Raw genomic sequence first — 22,197 nt, forward strand, 5'->3', positions numbered from 1 at the left:
TATCCTGATTTTCGTATTGCAAAATCTCATCCTTTTTTTTTTTCCAATTTACTAATATTTTATTTTTTCTGAAGGCAGAGTAGATGAAGACAATGTACCTGCCAAAGTCAGAGAGACTGCAGACAGAGGTTTTAGTTTTTAAGTTTCCAGGGCTCTGTGTATTCAGATTTTGGCATTTCAGCTTTGAACATGCAGATATCTTACAGCCATTTAATCTTGCAAAGACAAAAGTCATAGTGGCATGGAAGAAAATACAGAAATGCACTCTATAAGGCCATGAAAGAATGTCACTGTATTACAGCAGCCTGACAAGTTATCTCAGCTGAAGAACTGTAATTGTCTGTCTATGCACTTGAGCTTGCCCAGAGTGAGGTAAACATCCATAAGCTCCAGGGATTACTCATTAAATGAAGCATTATGTTTTAGTACTGAGAAATCTCTGCTGTCCTTCCATTATTTTCTACTTAAATGACAAATTTCTTTTGCATAAAAGTCTTAATTATGAGATTTGCTGTGTGTGTATGTTGGATGTTTTTCAATTACTCATGCAGACTGTAGACAAACACATACATGTGTGCACACACAACATTTTCCCTGCTATAATTTGGTATTTCTGGCACTTTGCAATAGTAGGGTCAAAGCCAAACTGTAGCTACCTCTGGAAAATCTTAAAAGTAGCTGTAATTGAAAAAGGCGGTGTAGCTTTTCTGTTTTCAAACTAGTGAAGACTTTTTTTCAGAAAGTATAATGCTTTTCATCATTGTTTCAAGGTAAGTTTTTGATGAAGTCATGAAACTTTTGAATGCGTGTATTTTTAGAAATAATTCTGAAACTCATTAGGCTGTAACAGAAATGTCTTTACATTGTTGTGATCCACTGCAGACACTTGAAATTTTACTTTTGATAGATACAGTAAAAAGAATGCAATTTTTCTGAATTCTAAGTGAGTAAATATAAATAATTTGGTCCTGCAAAATTATTACAGTTTATAATACTGAATTGAGAAGTTTGTTGCAAAATGAAAGGAACTTTTTTGAAGTTGCAGTTCTGTGAGATGTAAACATTTGGATATTTCCTACCCCTCATGATTCACACTGTTGCTAATGAAGTTGTGTTCTGACAGGCCTTTAAATTAATGCCTATGCCTGTATGAAGCACAAGTATGGAGTACATAAAGTACAATTGTTTTAAGTATTTATATTTGTCTACTGATGCACTAGAATCTAACAAACTCAGAGAAGCAATCCCTTTCATGAGCTGTAAATTTCAAAAGTTCTGACCTATTGACTTCATGAGAGTAAAAATTCTCCAGTGGGAGTAAGTAAGATGTTCATCATGTCTTAACATAAAGTCCAGGAGTCAGGGAAACGCCTGGCTGGAATAAACAAGCAGCTCATCCAGTCTGCCATTCTGGCACCAAGGGTGGGTAAGACCAGATGTTTCAACGGAAGGCATAAATCTTCATAATTTTACTCTTCTGTATTGCACGATGGTGTTTCTTACATCACTCACACCTTAAAACATGAAGATTAATAGAGTTTATAACTCTATTTCCTCATAGTCAGTTTATAGCATAAATCTTAAAGCAAATTTCTCAAATTATTCAGTAATTTTGAAAGCAGAAAATTTTAAAGATCCATTATCAACTGGTGGAAAAGTAAAACCCTTCACCCCCATGCGGCCTTTATTGGAGTAAAAGCTGTGAATATGAGAAAACCTGGCCATTTCAGTAAACTAAAAGTGAATTTTACTGCAGTGTGAGAGAGGCAGAGTGCATTGTCAAGGAGAGATGTGACAGATCTCCCCAGCTGCTGGGTGCTGGGATCCTTTTCCATCCTACCTGCCTGCAGGTATTACTTCATGTGTGGGAACCCTCCTGCTACTGATGCTGAGCCACGGATGGCTGTGAAACGGAAGGGTTTCTTTCACTGATCTCAGCTCTGGTTTTGCCCCACCCATGTATTTGCCAGCCTTGGCAAATACTTACTCTGTTGAATTGAGCTTACTTTGTTCAAAGCTGATCCTGGATTCTCATCAAAGATTTAGTTGTGAAATATTATATCTCATCTTGTGCAGTGACCATAGCAAGATATTTTTCTTTGGCAGCAAACACTCATTAGAAATGATGACTACTATCACCTTCTTAACTTTATCTTGACCAATTTTCACTTAATTTCCCACTCAATTCGTGAGACAGTTATACAAAATAAAATAATGAGGTAACGTGTAATGCAGCTAATGTTGAAACAGTTGAATGATCATCACAACTAAATCAGAATTTTCCTTTTTTATTGCCCAATAGGAGCTACTTTCTGGCTAATATTATGAACGTGGTGGTGTATGTGGGGAAATTAATACATTATCACATTGTGCTGTTGGTATTGGAAGTGGTTCTTCACACATTGGGTAGCAGACATATAAACTTGTTTGCCAGATGGTGTTGCAGATGCAAGAATTTTACAAGGGCTCGGAGGGATACTGGACAAGTACTTGAAAGTGATATCTACTTGGGGGTTGCAAAATAGACAGGCCACAATAGGCTCAGGAAATCTCCTGAGCTGAAAATAGATTGAGAGGAGGGGGAGCACTAAGAGTAGGGAAATATCATATATAAATGTTCTATAATTATTCTTCTTGCTGTTGAAAAGAGACTACTAGACTGGATGAGCCTTCAGTCTTGCCATTACAAACATTTTTATATTCTTATTTAAGTAACAAGTTGTTGTGTGAGACGATTTTTCTGGAACAGGAAATGAATATTGAAGGTGGAGAAAACCCAGAGCTCGTGAAGTGTAGAAAATTAGTAATATGTTTCATGATCCTTATTGCTAAGGAAAGAAAACTGGGAGACAACTTGAATGCTGAAAGATCAGATGTGATTACTTTCTCAGTTACTAACTGCATGGGTTTGCACTCTTGCCTTTTTAGCTTTTATATTTCAGCTGACATGACCGTGAGGAATTAATTGTTTTGTGGTGATTTCTACTGATAGTTCTCCAGGTACATATAGAAGGCATTTTCTGGTCTAGCTGCCGATCTCCTGCATCCTACATGCTTCTTTCTAAACCTGTAGCAGAACTTAAGTTCCATAACTTGCACTACAGTACACATACACTATTAATAAAGAAAAAACTGGCTGTAGCACTATGTCTGCTAAAGATATTCTTCTTTTTCAGAAAGCAGATCCTTATGTGGAACAATTCAAAGAGGCATGGTCAGGTTATAGTTCATGGGTCAGTTTAGTGACTCATGATATTGAAATTTATTATGCACATAAGGCATTTATTTTAATCTTGTTTTTTCATTTGTCTCATCCTTCGTTGGGGTTGGCCTTGCATGCTGGATTCTTATCTTTTTATTGTTTTGTGGTTTTTAATGTCCTCACAAGCACTTCTGAAAAACTAGAGTGTGGTTGAGGTGCCTTTAAAGAAACAGAGATGCCAGGGCTTGAGTGGGCTTTTTGGATTCACTCACTCTGCATGTCCTGACTACCCGAGCTGGGTTATAACTTGTAAAAGTCAGTAGAAACAGCTGACTTTCTTATTATCCATAAGATTTAAATTTGCATCTGGCAGACTTGTTGCCAAAAAAGTTTACAAAAAAAGTTACACTTATCATTGTTTGTATTGCTGTTTTTAATATTATTAGGATTAATGATGGTGGTGAAAATTATAACTGTTCTTACTCCCAAAATTGCTCTGCTTGATATTAAGAAGACCCAAACTCTGCTGCGGTGGTTTCTTTTGCATATTTTAATGTTTCGATAGATAATATCAGCTACAGACTTTGATCAGCTGTCTGAAGTTACTGCTTGCTGATCATTAGCATGACTACAACCCATAAGCTTATAGATACTCTGAAACCATTCAAGAATAAGTTTGTGGGAAGGTATTTTTCCAGAAAGTCCGTCTGTAGGAAAACCTGCTTTTTGCATCCTCCCGGTATATTAGTGGCGTGAGACAATAGGAATTTAACAATCATTTTCATGGTGTAAGTTATGAGTCATCTTTGTTCTTTTGAGGTGATGTTTTCAGTGTTTTCTTTTTTTTTCATTAATGGTACTTATCTCACCATCTGGATTAGTCAATTACTCAAGATCTCTAGAATAACACAACACATAGTTTGCATGTATGTCTTTGTGTTCTTCTTGGGGTCCAGAGAAATGTGACTATCCTGAGTTTCCTAGAAAGGGAGTTATGAGACCTCAGCCTGCACTGCACATTACACAGAGAGAATCTGTAATGAGCTCTTTCTGTGCCTCAGGAGGAGCACAAAGCAGCTGGAGTGGGACTAAGGGTCCAGACAGCTGAGCTCAGTGGGATGGAGGATGGTCAGCACTACAGAGAAAATGTTCGATAGCTTGTCAATTCATGACCCTGAGGTCTGAGAGGCTTCCATTCCCTCAGACAAATGCTGATCCCCATTAATATGAATGGTTGAACTTCATTTGACATCAGTCAGTCCTGGGTCTGAGTGCAAGTACATTATTCCCCATTCCATTAATGCAAGTCACATACCCCATCTAGGCAGACAAGGGAAATAGAATTTTCAGTAGTCATTGTTGTTTTACTTTGCAATACTGTGTGGAGGTGGTCAATTCCTCATGCTTGATTATCTTCAAGATATTCGTTGCATTTTATAAAGTTCATCTGCAAACTTGTGCTTGCTTCTTAAAAGTGGTATGCTGTATCATGTAGCCCATTTGACTGGGTAGAAAGAAGCATGTCATGTTTAAGATAGTGACACTGATAATTAGCTGTTGGTATCTAATTCCACTTCTTTTTTCGCTTCAGTTCCTCCCAGAATATGTAGTGAGTACATTTAGCATCAGCTTCCCCAGCAGAAATAGTAGGGACACATTTCCTTTAGTTGTGTGTAGTAGTACTAGTATGTACTAGTAGTACTAGTATGTACTAGTTACTGTATATTTTAAGTTGAATGTATGAAAGGTATTATATAAGTTTTGAAAACTACCTTAGTGGTGTTTTATTCTTCTCTAGGCACAGGAATTTTGATTTTGTATTGTGATTTAAATAGATGGTAACTAGAAATCAAGGCTTTAGTTGCTTAATTGGTTGTCGTATATTAGAGGGGTGGTTACCATTTAGTTTGCTAAAGGACCCAAAGACTCATGTTCCTTTTGAACACATTGTATCTAGTTTTTCTGATTATTTATTCATAGCAGTTTGGTTTCTGCAATTCCTTGTGAGGAAGTTGCCCTTCACAGGATCTGTCTATGTAAGGTTGTTGTATAATGCATGCTCATTTGCTTAGTTATATTTGTAAGCTCCAGCTGTGCCCATCACTTGCTAAATCTGTCATTGAAGGATTTTGTTTTAAATTCTGCCTGGCTTTGTTTTCAGATGTCTGTGAATTCCTTCCTGTGTTTGAGTCACAGCTGTGAAAAGAGAAATCTCCCTCTTTAATTCAAGGGGTCAGTGGTTTAAAAGCACTAAAGCCTGGTGGGGAATGGCTTAAGGAACGTAGTTAATCATGGTGATCCCAAGGCTTCATAAACTTACACAAGGCTCATCTGACAGGAAGAGTCCTGGATATCTTCAAGCCCTGGTTTCTTTGAGGAGTAGCTATTTTACCAGGGGATGGAATCCTCTGTGGAGCAGGCACCTGTGGTGGGACTTTGCCACCTGCTCAGCCATGGCTATAGAAACACGGCTTAATCTTATCCACCACATTTCTTTTTCTAGCTAAGCCAGCATGGAGCCCAATTCCTTTCCAGTAATTCCCCCCCCCCTGCAACGTTGAGAAGTATTTATTGTGGTAAGTAGAATGGCTTCCACTTCTTGGTGCCACTAGTAGATAATAGACTGGCAGGAAGGAGTTGCTGGTCTGGATAGAAAAGAGAGGTCAGCCGGGAAAACACAAATGGTCTTTGTGTGCTGGGTGAGCAGAAATCATTGGTGTGGTTTGGGTGTCAGCAGTTCATCCTGTGGCATTTTTCACCCAGCTTCTTCAAACTCCAGTGGGGGAATCATGGAAGAAATCCCCTTCTTGTCTCACCAGTGCAGACAAAACCCTTATTTCACATACTGTGTTAATAATTTTGACTCTCAGTTCTGTGCTTAGTCTTCATGGGATGGGCAGACCAGGACCATGTGGGGTATCTGTACCTGGAAGCTGTGAGATACTGAATTAGGTGTAGTGCCTGCACCTATGCTGTGTGTACTCCACTTATCCTATGCACACATTGCTATTCTGGATACAGGGGTTTATTATCTGCTTATGAGTCAGTTCTTGAATTGCTTCAGCCTTTGGACAGTTTCATAAAAGAAAAGTGATCCTGTTTGCAGTCAGATTTTAATAGTAAAGTAGTTACTTTGTAAGCAGCTCAGGTAGATACTGTCCTTATCAGAAGAGTCTTTAGGAAGATAAGATCACTAGAGAGTAGAAAAAGTCATTTGATGGCTTTCAGACATCCAGGTTTAAGTGGAAGGGTGTTTAATGTTGAGCAAGACCTTCAGTGTGTTATTCAGTTCAGTTATTCCTTTGTCCATTAACTGATAAAGGAAATAGTAAAAAAATTAGGGTTGAGGGAGACATGAGGAAGTCATATGGTTTATTTAGAATTTCAAATGATGGATAACTTCAGCTTTGGATTAGGTTGCTTAGACCTATTTCCAGTCAAGCTTAAAATGTCTGCAAAGATAGAGAATCCACCTTTTCTGAGTTCCTGTTGCAGTGTTGGCAATCCTTTTAGGGGATGAAACCTCAGAACTCCCTCAAGATTGCGATTGCCTTATCATCTTAGGGTACAAATGACTATTGAGGAAAAGGAAATGAGAAGTGATGTTTTACATCCTACCTTTTTAATATTGGTCTTCTGGTTATGGAAATGAATTGGTTAATCATCTAAAAATCTTTCCTTTTTTTCAATGAAATACTTATTCATCCTTGCACACTGTGTCCTCACTTTGTCCTCATAAGACAAAGGAAAGTTACTGTGATTTTAAACTAAAGTGGAAGTATTTCTGTGTTGAATGAATTAGGTGATGCCTGAATTCTTGGTTTCTTTTTCAGTATGGCTGTTTTAGATTCCAGGAACTGTCATGATAACACCCTTCACCAAACAGCCTAAAAATAGACCAGCAAAACAACTATTGCACCAAATATAAATTGATTTCTTCTGTGACACAAACAGAAAGTTTTTTGTAGGTCTGAATAGATAGCAGCATGTTGTAACCCTTGAAAATGGTAAAACTGATGATGAGAGGACACAGGACTGTTAAAGCTTTGGTAACCTGCTGTCTGAACCCACACTGGCAGTGTCTTTTTCCTTACGCAGCTCTGTGAAGTTCTTTATAGAAAATGAAACTGTGATGCTTGTAATTTTCTGCAGTTTGCACAAGCGCTTAAATTTAACAAATAAAACACTGGAAGAGGTGATATGTGAGCTATGGATCTCCCTGCAGGAGTTACAAGTCTGGTGTCCCTGTGGAGAAGGTTGGCTGTGTGACTAGGGGGATGTGGGTACTGGTCCTGACTGCTAGTGTGACCTTATCCAAGGGATGTCATCTCCTGTGGCAGCATTAAAAGAAATCCAGTTAACTCATAATGACAAGAATAGAGGGTAGAGAATAGAGACATTAAAGCTTTTAAACTGCTTGGATGCTGTGATGATGAATACCTGAGGGGAAACCCATCAAGAGGAATAGGTCCCCATTGAGCCAGTGACTTGTGTAAGCTCACAAGTGGGATTTTTTATAAAGGCTCTGCTGATTCTCTGTCACATATACTCCAAATTTAAATGAAATCAAATGTTTAAAAAAACAGGAAGAAAGCAAATGTGTTCAGCCTAACAATAAAATAACTGGGTTATTGGGCCAACAGAGATCACTGCTCTGCAGTGTACACATTCATATGTGTATCACTTTACACTTTGGCTGTACAAAATGTTGATCCAAAATTAGTTGGACAATGGATTAAAAAAACCCTTCTCCAATAGACTTCAGGAATATAGTCATGAATTATTAAATCAGTTTGTTGGAAGTGGAAATTAAGATCCTTCCGGCATGTCTTGCCCTGTAGTGCAGTTTATACATTAAATCCTGCAGACTGTGCTGTACAGAGTTCACTGACAGTGCATCAAATAATGAGGCCATACGTCGATGAAAGGAATTTTAGGAAAATATGCCAGTGGATATACAGCAAACACATTTGATCAAAGCCCAGCTGCCATATGAAGTACACATTTTTTAACCATTGCTAAACTGTATTAGCCTGAATTCTTTTGAAAGTTATGATTTGACTTTTACACAGCTGACAATAAACTAAATAGTACTGGCAGTTAAGGAAACATCCTATCAGGACTTGTAAAATAGAAATAATAAAAGAAAATGTTTAATTATATTAAGATGCCAGCTACAACATGCAGTTGCCTCTACTTAACATTTGTAACATTCTGTTTTTCTCTGAGAGTCTCACAGACTTTAGATACAACTGTGAGTGCCTGCAAGCATTTACACAAAATTACAAACTATTTGGCAATACATTAATGCTTACATCAGATAATCTAGCTACAAATTTTAGTACAATAAAACATTGGCTGTGAAATGAAATTTACATTTTAAATATTTATGTAAATGTAAATCTTAGTTGCTTTATTTCTTTCTGCTTTGGGGAGGGTTTTTTAGGGTTTTGGTTGAGTTTTTGATTTAGTAGGGTCTCTTGGGCTGTGATAGTGTGCATGATCTGCACAGAGTTGGCTGCCTGGTGATGTCTCAGATGTATGTATGGCTGAAATGCATAACGTATTGCTGTATAGTGTTCAATTAATGGAGCCACACAGCACTGGGAGCTGGCTGAGGTCTGGATTGCTTGGATCAAGGATACAGGAGCCCCACCTGCTCCTGTCTGTAGCTGCATCCATGCAGACACTCGCTGGCTGTTCCTTTTCAGAGTGTGCACACACTGTTACCCACCTTGCTGCTGTATTATGCAGAGCTGTAAGTCTGGACTTGATATATCACAGACTTCACCAGAGTGCTGCACTACCTTCCCATCAATATGGGTTTTTCACAAATTCACAAAAGTCATGGTAGGGCGAGTTCAAGTGACTAATGAGTTGAATACCCCATTGCCACCAGTTACTGGTAATGCCCAAAAAAAGCAGGCAGGTCAGGCTTCTGGTCCATGCTAGAGGTCTGGTGCTTCATTCCTGCATATGTTGGAAGGTCTCCTATGAAAGGAAATAACAGAGAACGGTTTTTCCATAGCAAAACACTGGCAGGAATTCCTGGAGGTGAAAATGAGACTGTAATCCTTCCTTTGTGTTGGCCAATATAGGTTTATGTTTCTTCCAGCAGAGAATGGTGGTTGCAGGGTCAGTGGTTTAGGTGGCTTGACAGTGCTGCCTGGGGTTAATTCAGGCTGCAGCAGGACAAATGCAGTCTTCTAGAGTTCAAATGCTCAGGCAGGTCTCCACAAAATGAGCATTTATTTTCTCTGATGGGCCATCGTGACATTTTTCTGGCTTTACAGTGTTTTCTCAAGAGCAGGCCAATCTGTTCCACAGGCAAAGCTTCCTGCAAGTGTTGTCTCCCTGTCTCCTTCACTCAGAGCTGAGCCAAACCACCCCAAGTGCTGCAGGTGGTGACAGACATTTCAGAGGAAAATTCTCTGTCTCTCTTTGAAACCCTTCAGACGTCACAGTACTTGGCAGAAAATGGTTTTCCATCTAGTCTACCTTTTCATTAATGTCTCTAGGAATTTTCATGCTACTGCCTTTTTCTTTTCTTGGATACCAGAGTTACAAAACTCATCTTAGAATCACTTTTCATAGCGTTAGTGGTTTTTTTGGTCTGCTGGGGAAACATGCTGTACTTAAAATAATGTAACACTGAGGTTTGGCTTAGGGCTCCTTTTGATTCTTATGTGTTGCTAAATCGTGCCTTACACTGCTTTCTTCTTTGGCTTGTGTTTGGGTTTTGTTGTTCGGTTGCCTTTTTTTTTTTTTTTTGATGATCAGACTTGTACGACATTCTCATGTCCTTCTAAATAAAGAGCCTGTGGAAAGCTGTTATTATGGACGTAATACCTGAAGTCATAGTTCCTTCCCCAAAGAAAACAAGAGGAAACAAGAGGAAAAAGAACCCATAAGAGATACATATGCATCTAACTTTAGAATGAAAGGCATGTTGATATTTTTGTGCAAAGATCCCAGCTTCACATCTGACTGGTAGGACATTTTATTTATGTGCCTACCTCCTTTTGGAAATGTCATTTTCAGATGACAAATTGCTTTCCATCCCATCCATTTTCTTGAACAATAGATACTGTGTTTGAGAAACAGAGTATAGAATGTAAAAAGCTATGAGTCTGGCTATTTTTTGGAGGGGTTTTTGGGTGGGCTTTTTTCTATTTGGTTGGTTTTTTTATGGAGGACACACTGTATACAAATAATTAGGGTTAGAGAATAGCATTTGATTTATCATCAGTCTTGGATTTATGTGTTACATGTCCAAAAGATATAATGCTACAGATAAAATTTCTCAGAATCACCGTTTGTAATGATACATAACATGTCTATGTGCATGGTTGTCTATCTGCCACCTTCTGAAAAGATTACTTCTGTGTCTGTGTGAAATCTTTGGGTGTAATCCTGACCTTACTGACATTGACCTGAAAAATATCCTTATATCTTTTGAGGATGAAGTGCTCATTTCCTATGTGTATAATTTTCGGTGCCCAGCAGTAAATTTCATGGTCAGATAAGCTATTCAGAGCAATGTGACATAGACCATTCTCTAAAGTTTCTACCATTTCTACCAGTGTTTATCTCCAAACAGACTACATACCTATTGGAAATGCTTCCACCAGTAGATTCCCTTCAGAAAGATGCTGAAAAGTATGAAAAATAATCACGATAAAGGAGTTTCTTCCTTCTTTCTTTCATTTCACTTCCTTAGTCACCATTTTTAATTGAGCTTGAGTTCATCTCAACAAAAATCTAGTGTAATCCTCAAATATATTTTCTCTCTCTATTGGAGAGCTTTATTTATTATCAGATGGTTCTTTGCAGTAAGATTTTTTTGCTGACTCTGTTCCCTCAATTGCATCTTCATTGTCTCTCAGACCCTTCATTTTTCTTTGCTCTATTTGGTTTTTCTTAAGTGGGAATCACAGCAGTTATTTTTCTTGCCAAGTTATTGGTGTTGAATGGATGGTGTGTAAATCCTGTGAGGAGCTCAGTAAAAGTTAAAGCCTTTATGGTTTTGCAAAACTCATTGTAAGCTGGGTTATGCTTCTTAGGAGTCTTTGCTAATTGTTTGGGTATTTAACAGTAATGAAGACTGCTCTATGGCAAAACCTCATCTAAACCAGGTACACTAAGCCCAGTGATTTAAGCAACACAAAATGAAAAAAAACCAACCAAACAAAACAACACTTACTGCAGGCTCACATAATGGTTTTTTTTTTGATTGTACCATTGTCTTTTTATTCATTAATTTCTTCTCCTGTTGGGAATTGAGGTAATGCTGATCTGGGGTTTGTGTGAAAAGCAGTAGTTTTCTGAATCCTGAAAGAGAACATTTTCTGGACTATAAACAGCATAAAATCTACTTAATAAGTAGGAGAATAGTGATAAATGATACTGTTTACCAGTTCTTGGATGGAGTTAGCTTTAACTGAGATTTCACAATGAAGAGAAAAGCATCTTCTGCCAAATAATAAACAGACCATCTAAGGGGTACAAGAACATAGTTTCATTGTGCTCTGGATAAATGTCATCTTTGTTATCGAAGAACTAAGTTAAGAATGTTAAGTAAGTCTAAAGATGTAATTTTGTTTTTAGTCTGTTTGATTCTCTAAGTTACTAATCTGAGCCATGTATGCTTACAGTTTTCCATCTTATTAACAAAGACAATTCAATATTCAGCTCATGATTATAGTACAGTTTTGAACCACACAGTAGACAATCACAATGATTTTACTTTTGGAATTTGTATGATAATTTCAAGGTGAGATATCTACATAATGCATTGAACACACATATCTGTATACTTGTAGTTAAAATAACATGCTTTAAATTTGTGTGCATATATATTTTCTACTTATAATAGTAGAAAGTAATCTATCTAAATAAATATATATTTATTTATGTCTTAGTAAAGAGATGATAAAGATATAATGTACATTTCAATAAATATGAATTGTAGGTGGGGTAATTTTTATTTATTACAGAATCACAGAAACACAGAATCATGAGGTTGGAAGAGACTTCTAAGATCATAGAGTCCAACCTATGCCCTAACACCTCAAGTAGACTATACCACCAAGTGCCATGTCCAGTCTTTTTTCAAACACATCCACTGATGGTGATTCTACCACCTCCTTGGGAAGAGCATTCCAGTACTTTATTATTCATTCAGTGAAAGAATAATTTTTTTCCTACTAGCCAACCTATACCTTCCCTGACCTAGCTTGAGACTGTGTCCTCTTGTTCTGTCAGTTGCTGCCCAGTGGAAGAGACTGACCCCAGCCTGTCTACAGCCTCCCTTCAGGAAGTTGTAGAGAGCAATTAGGTCACCTTTAAGCCTCCTCTGCTCCAGGCTAAACAACCCCAGCTCCTTCAAATGTTCCTCATATATCGCGGCAGTTTCCAGCCGGGCTGATGCCCAGTGGGGTGCCGAGGCTGGGAGAGCTCAGTGGAGGCTCAGCACAGCAGCCTAAGCAACCTGTAGTGATTTTCAGCTCTTAGTGATTATCAGCTCAGTGATTTCAGCTCTTTAGCTTGCTAGGTGCCACAGAAGCAGATGCAGGGAGAGAGAGGAGAAGGCCGTGTGAGGTTCTGCAGGATTCTTTATTAGGGTCTTCCGCGAAGGTTCTCAGGGACAGCTCTTCTGCCGAACCAGGCAGAATCAGGGGTTTTTATACCCTACAGGGGTTTTGGAAACTGTCCAATAGTAAGGGGCAGGGAAAAGTGACCTATAGGCTTACAGAGAGATAAGGAGCGTCTGAAAGGCAGAAGAGAGGGGCTTCTAAGGTCCGGTCATGATGACTTGGCATTTCCTGGCTCAGGCTTCTGACCTCCAAGGAGGCCTTGCAGGCCCTGGGCCTGCTACACTTATAGGGCTTGTGTTCCAAGCCCCTCACCAGCCTTGTTGCCCTCTTCTGGATGTGCTTAAGCATCTCAACATCCTTCCTAAACCGAGGGCCCCAGAACTGGACACAGACTCCAGGTGTGCCCTCACCAGCACCGAGTACAGGGGGAGAATGACCTCCCTGCTCCTGCTGGCCATGCAATTCCTAATGCAGGCCAGCATGCCTTTGGCCTTCTTGGCCACCAAGGCACATTTTTGGCTCATATTCAACCGGCTGTCAACCAGCACCCCCAGGTCCCTTTCCTGAGCACCGTCCAGCCACACTGTCCCCATCTTGTAATGGTGTAGGGGATTTTTGTGGCCAAAATGTAGAACATGGCACTTAGACTTATTAAACTTCATGCCCTTGGACTCTGCCCATCCATCCAACTGATCTAAGTCTCTCTGCAGACCCCTCCTTCCTTCCAATAGATCAACACACGCTCCCAGCTTAGTGTCATCTGCAAATTTACTAATGAAAGACTTCATGCCCTCATTCATGTTGTTTATAAAAAATATTAAATAGAACTGGTCCCAACACAGAGCCCTGAGGGACACCAGTGGTGACTGGCTGCCAGCTGGATGAGGCACCATTCACCATCACTCTCTGGGCCTGGCCATCCAGCCAGTTCCTAACCCAGCAAAGAGTGCTCCAGTCCAAACCGTGGGCTTCTCTGGGAGTATGCTGTGTGAGACAGTGCCAAAGGCCTTGCTGAAGTCTAAATAGACAACATTCACAGCCTTTCCTGCGTCCACCAGGAGGGTCACCTGGTTATAGAAAAAGACCAGACCTTGTTGGCCTTCCCATTAGTTCTTACCCATAGGGACTCAACTTCATCGTCATTAGTTTCAATACCTATGACATCCAAAACCTCCCTAATATAAAGGGCCACCCCTCCACCTCTTCTCCCTTTTCTGTCTCTTCTGAAGAGCTTGTAGCCATCCAGTGCAATGCTCCAACTATGTGAGTCATCCCAGCATGTTTCTGTGATGGTGACTGCATCATAGTTCTACTATTGCATCATGGCCTTCAGCTCCTCCTGTTTGTTACATCATGCTACATTCATTGGTATACATGCACCTCAGCTGGGCCACTGACTTCTCCCCTAACACAGTCTTACCATCCTTGTACCTGCTTCCAGACAGCCCAGATACATCCCCTTCCCCCTTCAGACCTAGTTTAAAGGTCTGCCAGTTCATGATCTAAAAACCTTTTGTCCTTAACAGAAAGATGTATCCCATCTGATTGCAGCAGAGCAAGTGCTGTAAAAGTGCCCCATATTCTTGTAGTTGATTAGTTTTAAATAGTTACAAGATATTTTAAAGATTTTTTTAAAAAATATCTTTTTTTAAAAGATATTTTAAAATAAATATGTTTGTCTGAAAGGGTACTCATGCTATTTTGTTGATTTCTGGAAGGGACATATTTTGCTCTCTTCTGACTCCATAGACCAAAATAAAATAAAACCCCAAGATGTCAAACAAGAATAGACGAGGAGAAGAAAGAAAAACTCTTGCGTCAGTGATAAAAATTACATATTGAAGCTACAAGGCCTAGGCGACTTACTCATTAGGTTTATAATGAATTTATAAGCTCATAGTGACTAGGTTGCTCTACATTTTCAGTGGTCACAATTTGCAACATTGGTATTAGATTCACTAAAACTGAGCCATAACTCTTTATTGGAATATAAAATTCTGAATTTTAAAATGGCCTTGGAAAACTAGTGCTGAAAACAGGTTTGAAATTATCTTCCAATTCCATAAAGGCTTTTTTAAACAGAATTAACTGAGAGTTTCATGAATACTGTTTAAAAAGCGTGTGTTTGCAGATGGGTCACAGTCGTTTCAGCTCTGGACTTCGTGACGCCAGGGGAAGTCGGAAACTACACAGTATTTGTGAATGCAAGATTTTGCATTTAGATAGGTTTGAGCTGAACTATCTGAAAAAGCTCCCATAAGCACAGAGCCCCTTACTGTCTGTGTGTTTGAGAAGGCTGAAGAGCTCTGTTTATTGCCACAAAGGGCCTGGAATAAATTATGTTTAGCAAATTGGCTCCAGGTTTTCTTGTTTCAGACAGTAGCTTCGGAGCAATCTGTTTTATAGTCTCCACTATATGTGACCGATTTTGGGGAGGTGACACCTCGTTTTAGGGATGTGACATGGCACTTGTGCCAGTCAGATCTGGCCCCTCTCTCTGTCAGGATGGCAATGCACCCGCAGCTCCACTTTCTGTCTTCTGGCACTTTAACCCACAGCCCAATCCCAATTTATGGGCCCCGCTGGGAGGTCTGAGCAGGATGGAGCCAGGCTCTCAGCCCCTCTCAGCCTTGTGCCTCCCGCCCCTACGTGGGGCAAATAAAAGCTCCTTTATTCCACTGGAAATGCCCCCGTTTCAGCGAGGTGTATGCATGGCTTCCTTCCCTGGTCGGTCTTGCAGGTGATAATTAACACAGTGCAGTGCTATTTCCTAGCTGAAGCCAAGGTGGAAAAGCAGCTTTAGCCTCAGTGTTTTTCTTTTCAGACTCTTTTTCCTCATTTATTTTGGATCTGTTCATGGTGAGGAAGTTTTAGAAGGTGTTGGTCCTTAGCTGAAGTATCAAGGAACTAAACAAACCAGTAAGTTTTCCTGCTCTGACCAAATTTGTCTTAGTTTTGAGGGGAGGAAGGAACAGGGGATGCAAATTTGCTTTTAGGTTTTATGTTTTATTTCTGCTCATGGGACTGTTTGCTTCTGATCAGTGTGACTGTGGGTCTTTTCAACGCAGGACACTGATTGAGATTGCATGTGTTACAGAGAGGAAGGATATTTCCTAAAGATTAATGGCAAGTTAGTTGGCCTGAAGTTCGTTAACCTGAGCTAGACTGCTGGAAGGATTCTGTGTGGAAGCTGGAATTGTATTAGAGGATCATCATAAACTAAAAATATATGTGACAATCTGACCAGATTGCAATGAATCTAAAGACAGGACAGGGTTGGCTCAAGCTCACAGCCCAGCTGCCTCCAGTGTAAACTAACCGCCTTGTGAAAGCAAATGGTTTTTCACAGACATTATTCAAATAAAAGGGAAAAGGGAAAAAAAATACCAAAAAACCCTGAAGGTTCCCATTAGCAAAAAAAGCCTAGATGAAAAAGTGAGGTTGTGAGCTATGGCCAAAGGCCCGAGTTTGGTGCTGATTCTCAATCAATTCAGCAAGTGACAGTGCATTGACACAACTAGTTTTTTAGTCAAATTAGTCTTGATTCTTCATAGTAATTTGCCTTAAGAAAATGAGCCCCAAATCCTTTGGTGAATTCCCTGTTGGCTGAGGCCCAGGCCTTCAGGCTATGACTTCTCAACATACTTGCAGTGAGCCTGGCTCCTACTTAATTGATTCTTTTTGAAGTATGGTTTGTCACTATCATCCTGCTGAAGATGAACAGGTCTGGTGTCTCATCTTCATATATTCTTTCTCGTCCTCCCCTCCCCTTGTTTTCCCCTTCTTCCCCCTAAATAGATTTCTTAAAGGCAGTTTAACCCTACGATACTCTATTCCACATCAGTCCTTTGAGGTCCACCCTCAAATAGATGTGTTGGCACAGAAGTAAAGGCTTTCTCTTTGGATCTCATACTGTAATAAAGGGAAGGGAAAGATGAAGCAGGCATTTCATGTTTGTCTGTCTTCTCTCCATGTCATCTCATGAACATGCACTCCCTTTGGCCAAGACCAGTGCATTCATGCACAATGTGAATGTTGAAGAGGGGACTGAGAAGAAAGAAGCTCAGTGTTCTGCAAAAGAAGCTACGCTTTGGGCATTTTACAAATTATTTCCCTCTTCCTCTTTCACCATCATGCTCTTCTTGCACACTTCCTTGCCTTTTACTATTGACAGAAGGTCTGGAGGCTCAGAAAGCCCACGTTTCATCTGAGAGAGATTTCCTCTGTCAGAGAGAACTGTTTCCATCCTTTCATTCCAGGAAGGATGAACTGCCTGCATCAGGAGGTGCTGAATTGATTCTGGGTGCTGCTGCAGCTCAGAGTTGCCTGACCCAGTGCTGCAGGAGCTCAAATGCCAGACCAGGGGCCACAAGCTGTGCTGCATCTCTCATGGGCTTTTAAGGAACCTCTCCTTTGATGTCTGTGCAAGTGCTGGCTGATGTGGGCACTAGCATTGCTCTTTTAATCAGGCAGTTCCAGTACCTTTCAGAAAAGAATTTTCATGGCAAGTCATAAGCCATTAATCTCTCGACTAACCATAACATTTCTTTACTCCTCGGTTTTACAGCATTACTCAAACACTGATATTTGTCATTTCACCAGCTGCCTCCCTTGACCTCTAGCATCATGCACTTGCAGGAGGGAAGGATCTGGTCTTACCAGTATTTTCATACTCTGATCTCTGTGATTTATTAACCATCAAGTTTTGCCTTCAGAATTCAAGATGCCATTTAAAATAATTTCATGTGCAAAAGTGGAGTTATTGGGCAAAAGGGATCCTTGATAGCTGGGTACAAAGGATACCAGGATTGCTGTTGCTGTTTTCTTTTCAACTACTGTGCTGTGTGACCTTGAGGAAATAGGTTCACCGCAGCTTTATGGTTCTGTTTTTGCATAGGGAAAATAAGGACAGTGATAATCACTTTCATTTGTAAAACACTTCAAGATTTATGGAATATGAATGACACTTATTAAGTGAAAAGTGCTGCAAAGCTGGCTTAGTTGCACACTGTGCTAACAAAATCTCATATCAGCCTGTTGACCCCAGCCTGAAACACTCATTAAAGTTTATAGGACATTTTGGTGGATGAGTTGCAGTTATTCTGCTGGAAATATCATACTGAAAGCACTTTAAAATCCATCATCTGCATTGCCTTTTTTTTTTCTATTAAAACTAAACACAACTGCTTGTTCTATCCAGTTTTCTTAGTTTATTTATGAAAGTTTTGATGGGTATGTACTCATTGTTAACTCTGCTTGTACCCCCATGGCATCTGAGACATTACAGTTCATTCTAGTCATAGCATAAACATAAAATAGCTGTTGTACTGAGATAAAAAGAGTTATAAAACATTAAGATATCCAGTGGACTGGTATGAACTAACAAGTTGCGTGGTCACTTTTGAATGGCAAATGTTCTTTTTGTGAATACTGCATTAATTTAATTTGTGCTTGAACTTTAGCTATGCTAGACACTGGTGTTTGAAAAGTTTACATATTTTCCCAATGTCAAAATGTGTAAATTTAGTATTAGAGAAACAAAACATTTTTACTTGTACTGGAGAAAAAAATACTTTTGTAGGAAAGAAATTAAATTAGCTGCTCTTTAAAGATAGGTCTGGCTTGCTTACAGAATTATTATTTATGCCGTAACGCAGGTCTACAGATGTTTTCCTTTTTTTCTTCCAGATAAAACTTGGGTTGTTTGAAAAGTGGGGAGATATTTCACTGTGGTGCAAAAAAAGATACAGAAGAAGAGAGCAGAATGAGAGCTTTGCAAGTGCCACGTGCCTGCAGCCTGCTGTCTTTAGTGATGCTGTTCCTTCCAGTCACTGGAACATCAAAACAAAATATCCCAAGACTGAAGCTTTCCTATAAAGGTAAACTTTTCAGTATTTTTTTCTGATTGTGTTGCTTTTGTTTTGATGTGATGTTGCCAGCAGTTCATTTGTATTACTTAACAGGAAAGCAGAACACAGTCCCAGAAATACATAATAGAAGCCTTAAGGATGGATGAATTCTTCCTAGGGATAGTATTAAATTCTGGGGAGTTTTTGTCATGTAGAGGCACATGTTTCTGAAATATAATTGTCTTTTTAAACTATTATTTCTGTTTGCTCCAAGAGGATATTAACAGACTACATAAATTAGAGGGGAGTGGTACTTGAAACACTCTGAGGTTCATTGGAGACATTTCCATGTGGTTTGTGGGGATATGTGAGACATGGAGGACATTCACACCTTCCTGGAGCATCAGAGAAAGTCGAGGGAGCTGCCTCAAGTGTTTCAAGGGGGCTGACATTTATTTTTGAAATTATTTTTCTATCACTATGTTGGTATGTTAAACTCTTCATGTGTGGTTTTCTTTCTCCTTGCCTCTTTGGATCACAAAAGCATGTTTCTCTATGGAATTTATTAGTCTTGTGTGTAGTTCATGTTGAGAATGATACTGTCTGACGGGTTTCAACACAGGCATATTTATGTATTAGTGGACAATTTCTAAAAGAAGGTAGATCTCTTGTTGCTTTGAATGCAGAGTACACCTCCATAGGCACAGAGATGTGTCACTGATGCTGTCTTCTTTAGCAAAAACAAATGCTCTCCAGTTAGTTATGTTTCAGCTATGTCAGCACCCTGCCCTTATGGGAGCTATTTCTGCTCTGTTTTTCAAACTTATGTCTTCCTGTGCGTTGCAGAATTGCGCTCAGGATGGTGTGATGGGGCAGGCACTAAAGCCTTCATCAGGGCTTATGATATGTTTATCATGAGTTTAACACCCAGAGGAATTTATTGAGTAAGCAGAATGACATGCTATTTATTTACAAGCTTCTCTTTTGCTAGATTTGCATGCCACTGTGCATGCTATTCCACTGTGTGTAGATGTGTTTGGATGTGTTTGTGTGAGAGAGACGGAGGAAGCAAGATCAAGGGATCTTGACAACATTTTTATAAATTCAGGAAACAGTTGCACTCATTGAAGCCAATGAATACAGAAACTGAAAGACATGACATGAGTTACGAAAGTTAGCAGTAAAACCCTCCTAACATACAGGCAGCCTTCTCACAGCTAGGCCTTTTGAGATAATTCCCAAAAGCAGCATATACCATATGGCAATGGCATTTATTGTGGATTTGACACTCACGATTAGTGAATTCCTCTCAACTTCAAAAGCAGATAGCCTTTGGCAAAATCTTGATGGATGCATTTGGCAGGTAAAGAGGGGGAGAAAGAAAAATTATTGAGGTCAGCACAGGAAAAAAAGAAATGGCTGAAATCTTAGTTTAAAATAGTGGCAGAGACCTGCTGGGAGCTGTTGGGAAAATGCCTGAGCTCGTTTGAAAAGACAATGAGCAGATGATTGATATTTAGGCCCTGACCCAAACTTTTATTAGCAACTTTATAAACCTTTCAGTTTGGCTTGAGGGATATTGTTTCCTGTCCAAACTTATCCACCTATATCCCTGAAGGGGGGGAAAATCAACAACAGATACAGATGCAAAATAGCACATAAATCTTAATTTGGAGAGCTGTGATGGAACTGAAAAGCCAGAAGAAAGAGAGTTATGAGAATTTATTGTGTCTTGTCTTATTTTTTTGGGAGGGTGGAAGGTGTGTATTTTTCCACATGGAACAAGAAAATACTCACTGCTGTTTTTTCACACTTTGGTATTGTAAATTATACCAGTATGGCTTATCATAATTAAACCATATTTTTGTTGTTGATAACAGGATGTCAGATGGACTGAATATTTAATAAACTTGTCAGAATTAAATCTACCTTCCTTCCCCCAAGTGTTTCAGACAAAATAATTCCATGGTTTCTGTGAGTAAGATGTAGGAGAAATGAACTGTCTTGCCAGTTCTCCTAAAATTGTTAGTCATGTCACTGACAAGTCCTGGCATCTCTGTTCTTTGGAATTAGGACTTGAAATATCATGAGGAGGAGGATACGGAGTTCTTTCCCTTCTTTGTGGAAAACAGACGAAAAATGGCAACACCAGAAGTTCCAAAAACCTTGTCACATGCGTGTCTTTGAAGGGAAGGTTTCATTCCCTTCAAGGCGCAGTGTGTTTATGGCATAGGCCCATCTTCCATCTTCCCAGAAGAGCTGAGCATTTGCTGGGGCAGGGGGGCTGAAAGTAAGCAAGGTTTTGCTCCGCAGTTACTGAATCTCCCAGCTGCATCAGTCAGTGGTGGATGGGGAAGAGGGACAGGGTGGGCTAGTTAAAGATGCGTCTGTAACTGCAGGAGTGCTTCAAGAAACCACAGCATGTCCATCTCCTTTGTGTTCAGACAGCAATTAAAGTCTTAGACTTTCTCTTAATGGCAGTTACAGGTTTTCATCTTCTCTGGGTTTTCATCTTAAGTGGGAATCTGTGCTGGAAATGCTAAGATATTCCAGTGAGTGATGTGGGGATCAATGCAATGTCACACGATGGATTTGCTTTATTGTGTGCCCCAGTCTAAAAACGTGTTTTAAAAAATCATGCACGTATAAAACTAAAACTACACACAATGCAATTGAAATATGTTGTAATACAGAATCAAAGTAAGGCATTCTCCACCTTTGTTAATACACTATGATCTTTAATCACATATCCTTTATTCCCACATTTTCCATTAGTTGAAAAATTATCTTTTTCACTTAGACTTAACTTTTAAATATTGGTTCATGTCATTACTATCTCAGAAATTGTCACTGCTCTTGTGATGTTTTTAGGGTGCTGTCACTGCATAGATCTTATTTAATCTATGTATCTTAGATACTTCTACAAGTTTGAGCTGCTTTTATTATTATGTTACAGCTTTAATATATGGAGGAGGTAAAAAACTGTCTTCTAATAGAAGATTGCTGTATTTAGAAAACCAGGGGATAACTTCTGAGTAATATTCCTTATTTTAATACTCTTTGTTTAACACTGCTTTCAATCTAAGAGAAACACTGGATATTTATCACTCATTTTTATGCAGCTGGAGATAACCTGTGACTTTCATCCAAACTGCAGAACTCCTCAAGCACAGAAGTGATGTTCAGTATCCTCCTTGTCTTCCTCTTTTAACATCCTCATTCCAACCGCTAGAGCAGATGCAGAAGGTTTTCATCTATCAGACTCATTCATTAATGTAATTTGCAGGACAGCATCCCTTACTAAAGAATGGAGGGGTCTGTGTCCTAATTCATACATGTTTAATTCATACAGTGTAGATAGTCTTGTTTCTGTCTATCTTCTGAGTAATAATATTTTCTAATTAATTGAGAGGTACTTGCATACATATTTTCTGAGCATTTCTCTAAGTTCTACTTTATAAGGAAGAGTAGAGAACAGCCAAACCAGAAGGTTGATTGCCTTCTAAGGAAAAGAAAACAAAAATTGAATGTTTTAAAATTTGTAGCTATC

General features: G+C 39.3%; 1 protein-coding gene across 4 annotated transcripts in view; it reads left to right on the forward strand.

The window, feature by feature from the left end:
* SEMA3D (semaphorin 3D) overlaps positions 1 to 22,197 on the forward strand; it is a 132,001-nt gene that overhangs the window by 25,640 nt on the left and 84,164 nt on the right. For 3 of the 4 annotated variants that reach the window (XM_039723764.1, XM_039723765.1, XM_039723763.1), the window contains exon 2: positions 18,487 to 18,677. In XM_039723764.1, coding sequence (XP_039579698.1) covers positions 18,563 to 18,677 — 115 coding nt within the window. In that variant the 5' untranslated portion in view covers positions 18,487 to 18,562. Of the gene's footprint in view, positions 1 to 5,758; positions 5,779 to 18,486; positions 18,678 to 22,197 lie in introns of those variants that run through there. The other variant, XM_039723766.1, reaches the window with a different exon arrangement.

The sequence above is a fragment of the Passer montanus genome, unplaced genomic scaffold (genome assembly GCF_014805655.1).
Source record: "Passer montanus isolate IOZ18808 unplaced genomic scaffold, ASM1480565v1 scaffold50, whole genome shotgun sequence".
NCBI classification, from domain to species: Eukaryota; Metazoa; Chordata; class Aves; order Passeriformes; family Passeridae; genus Passer; species Passer montanus.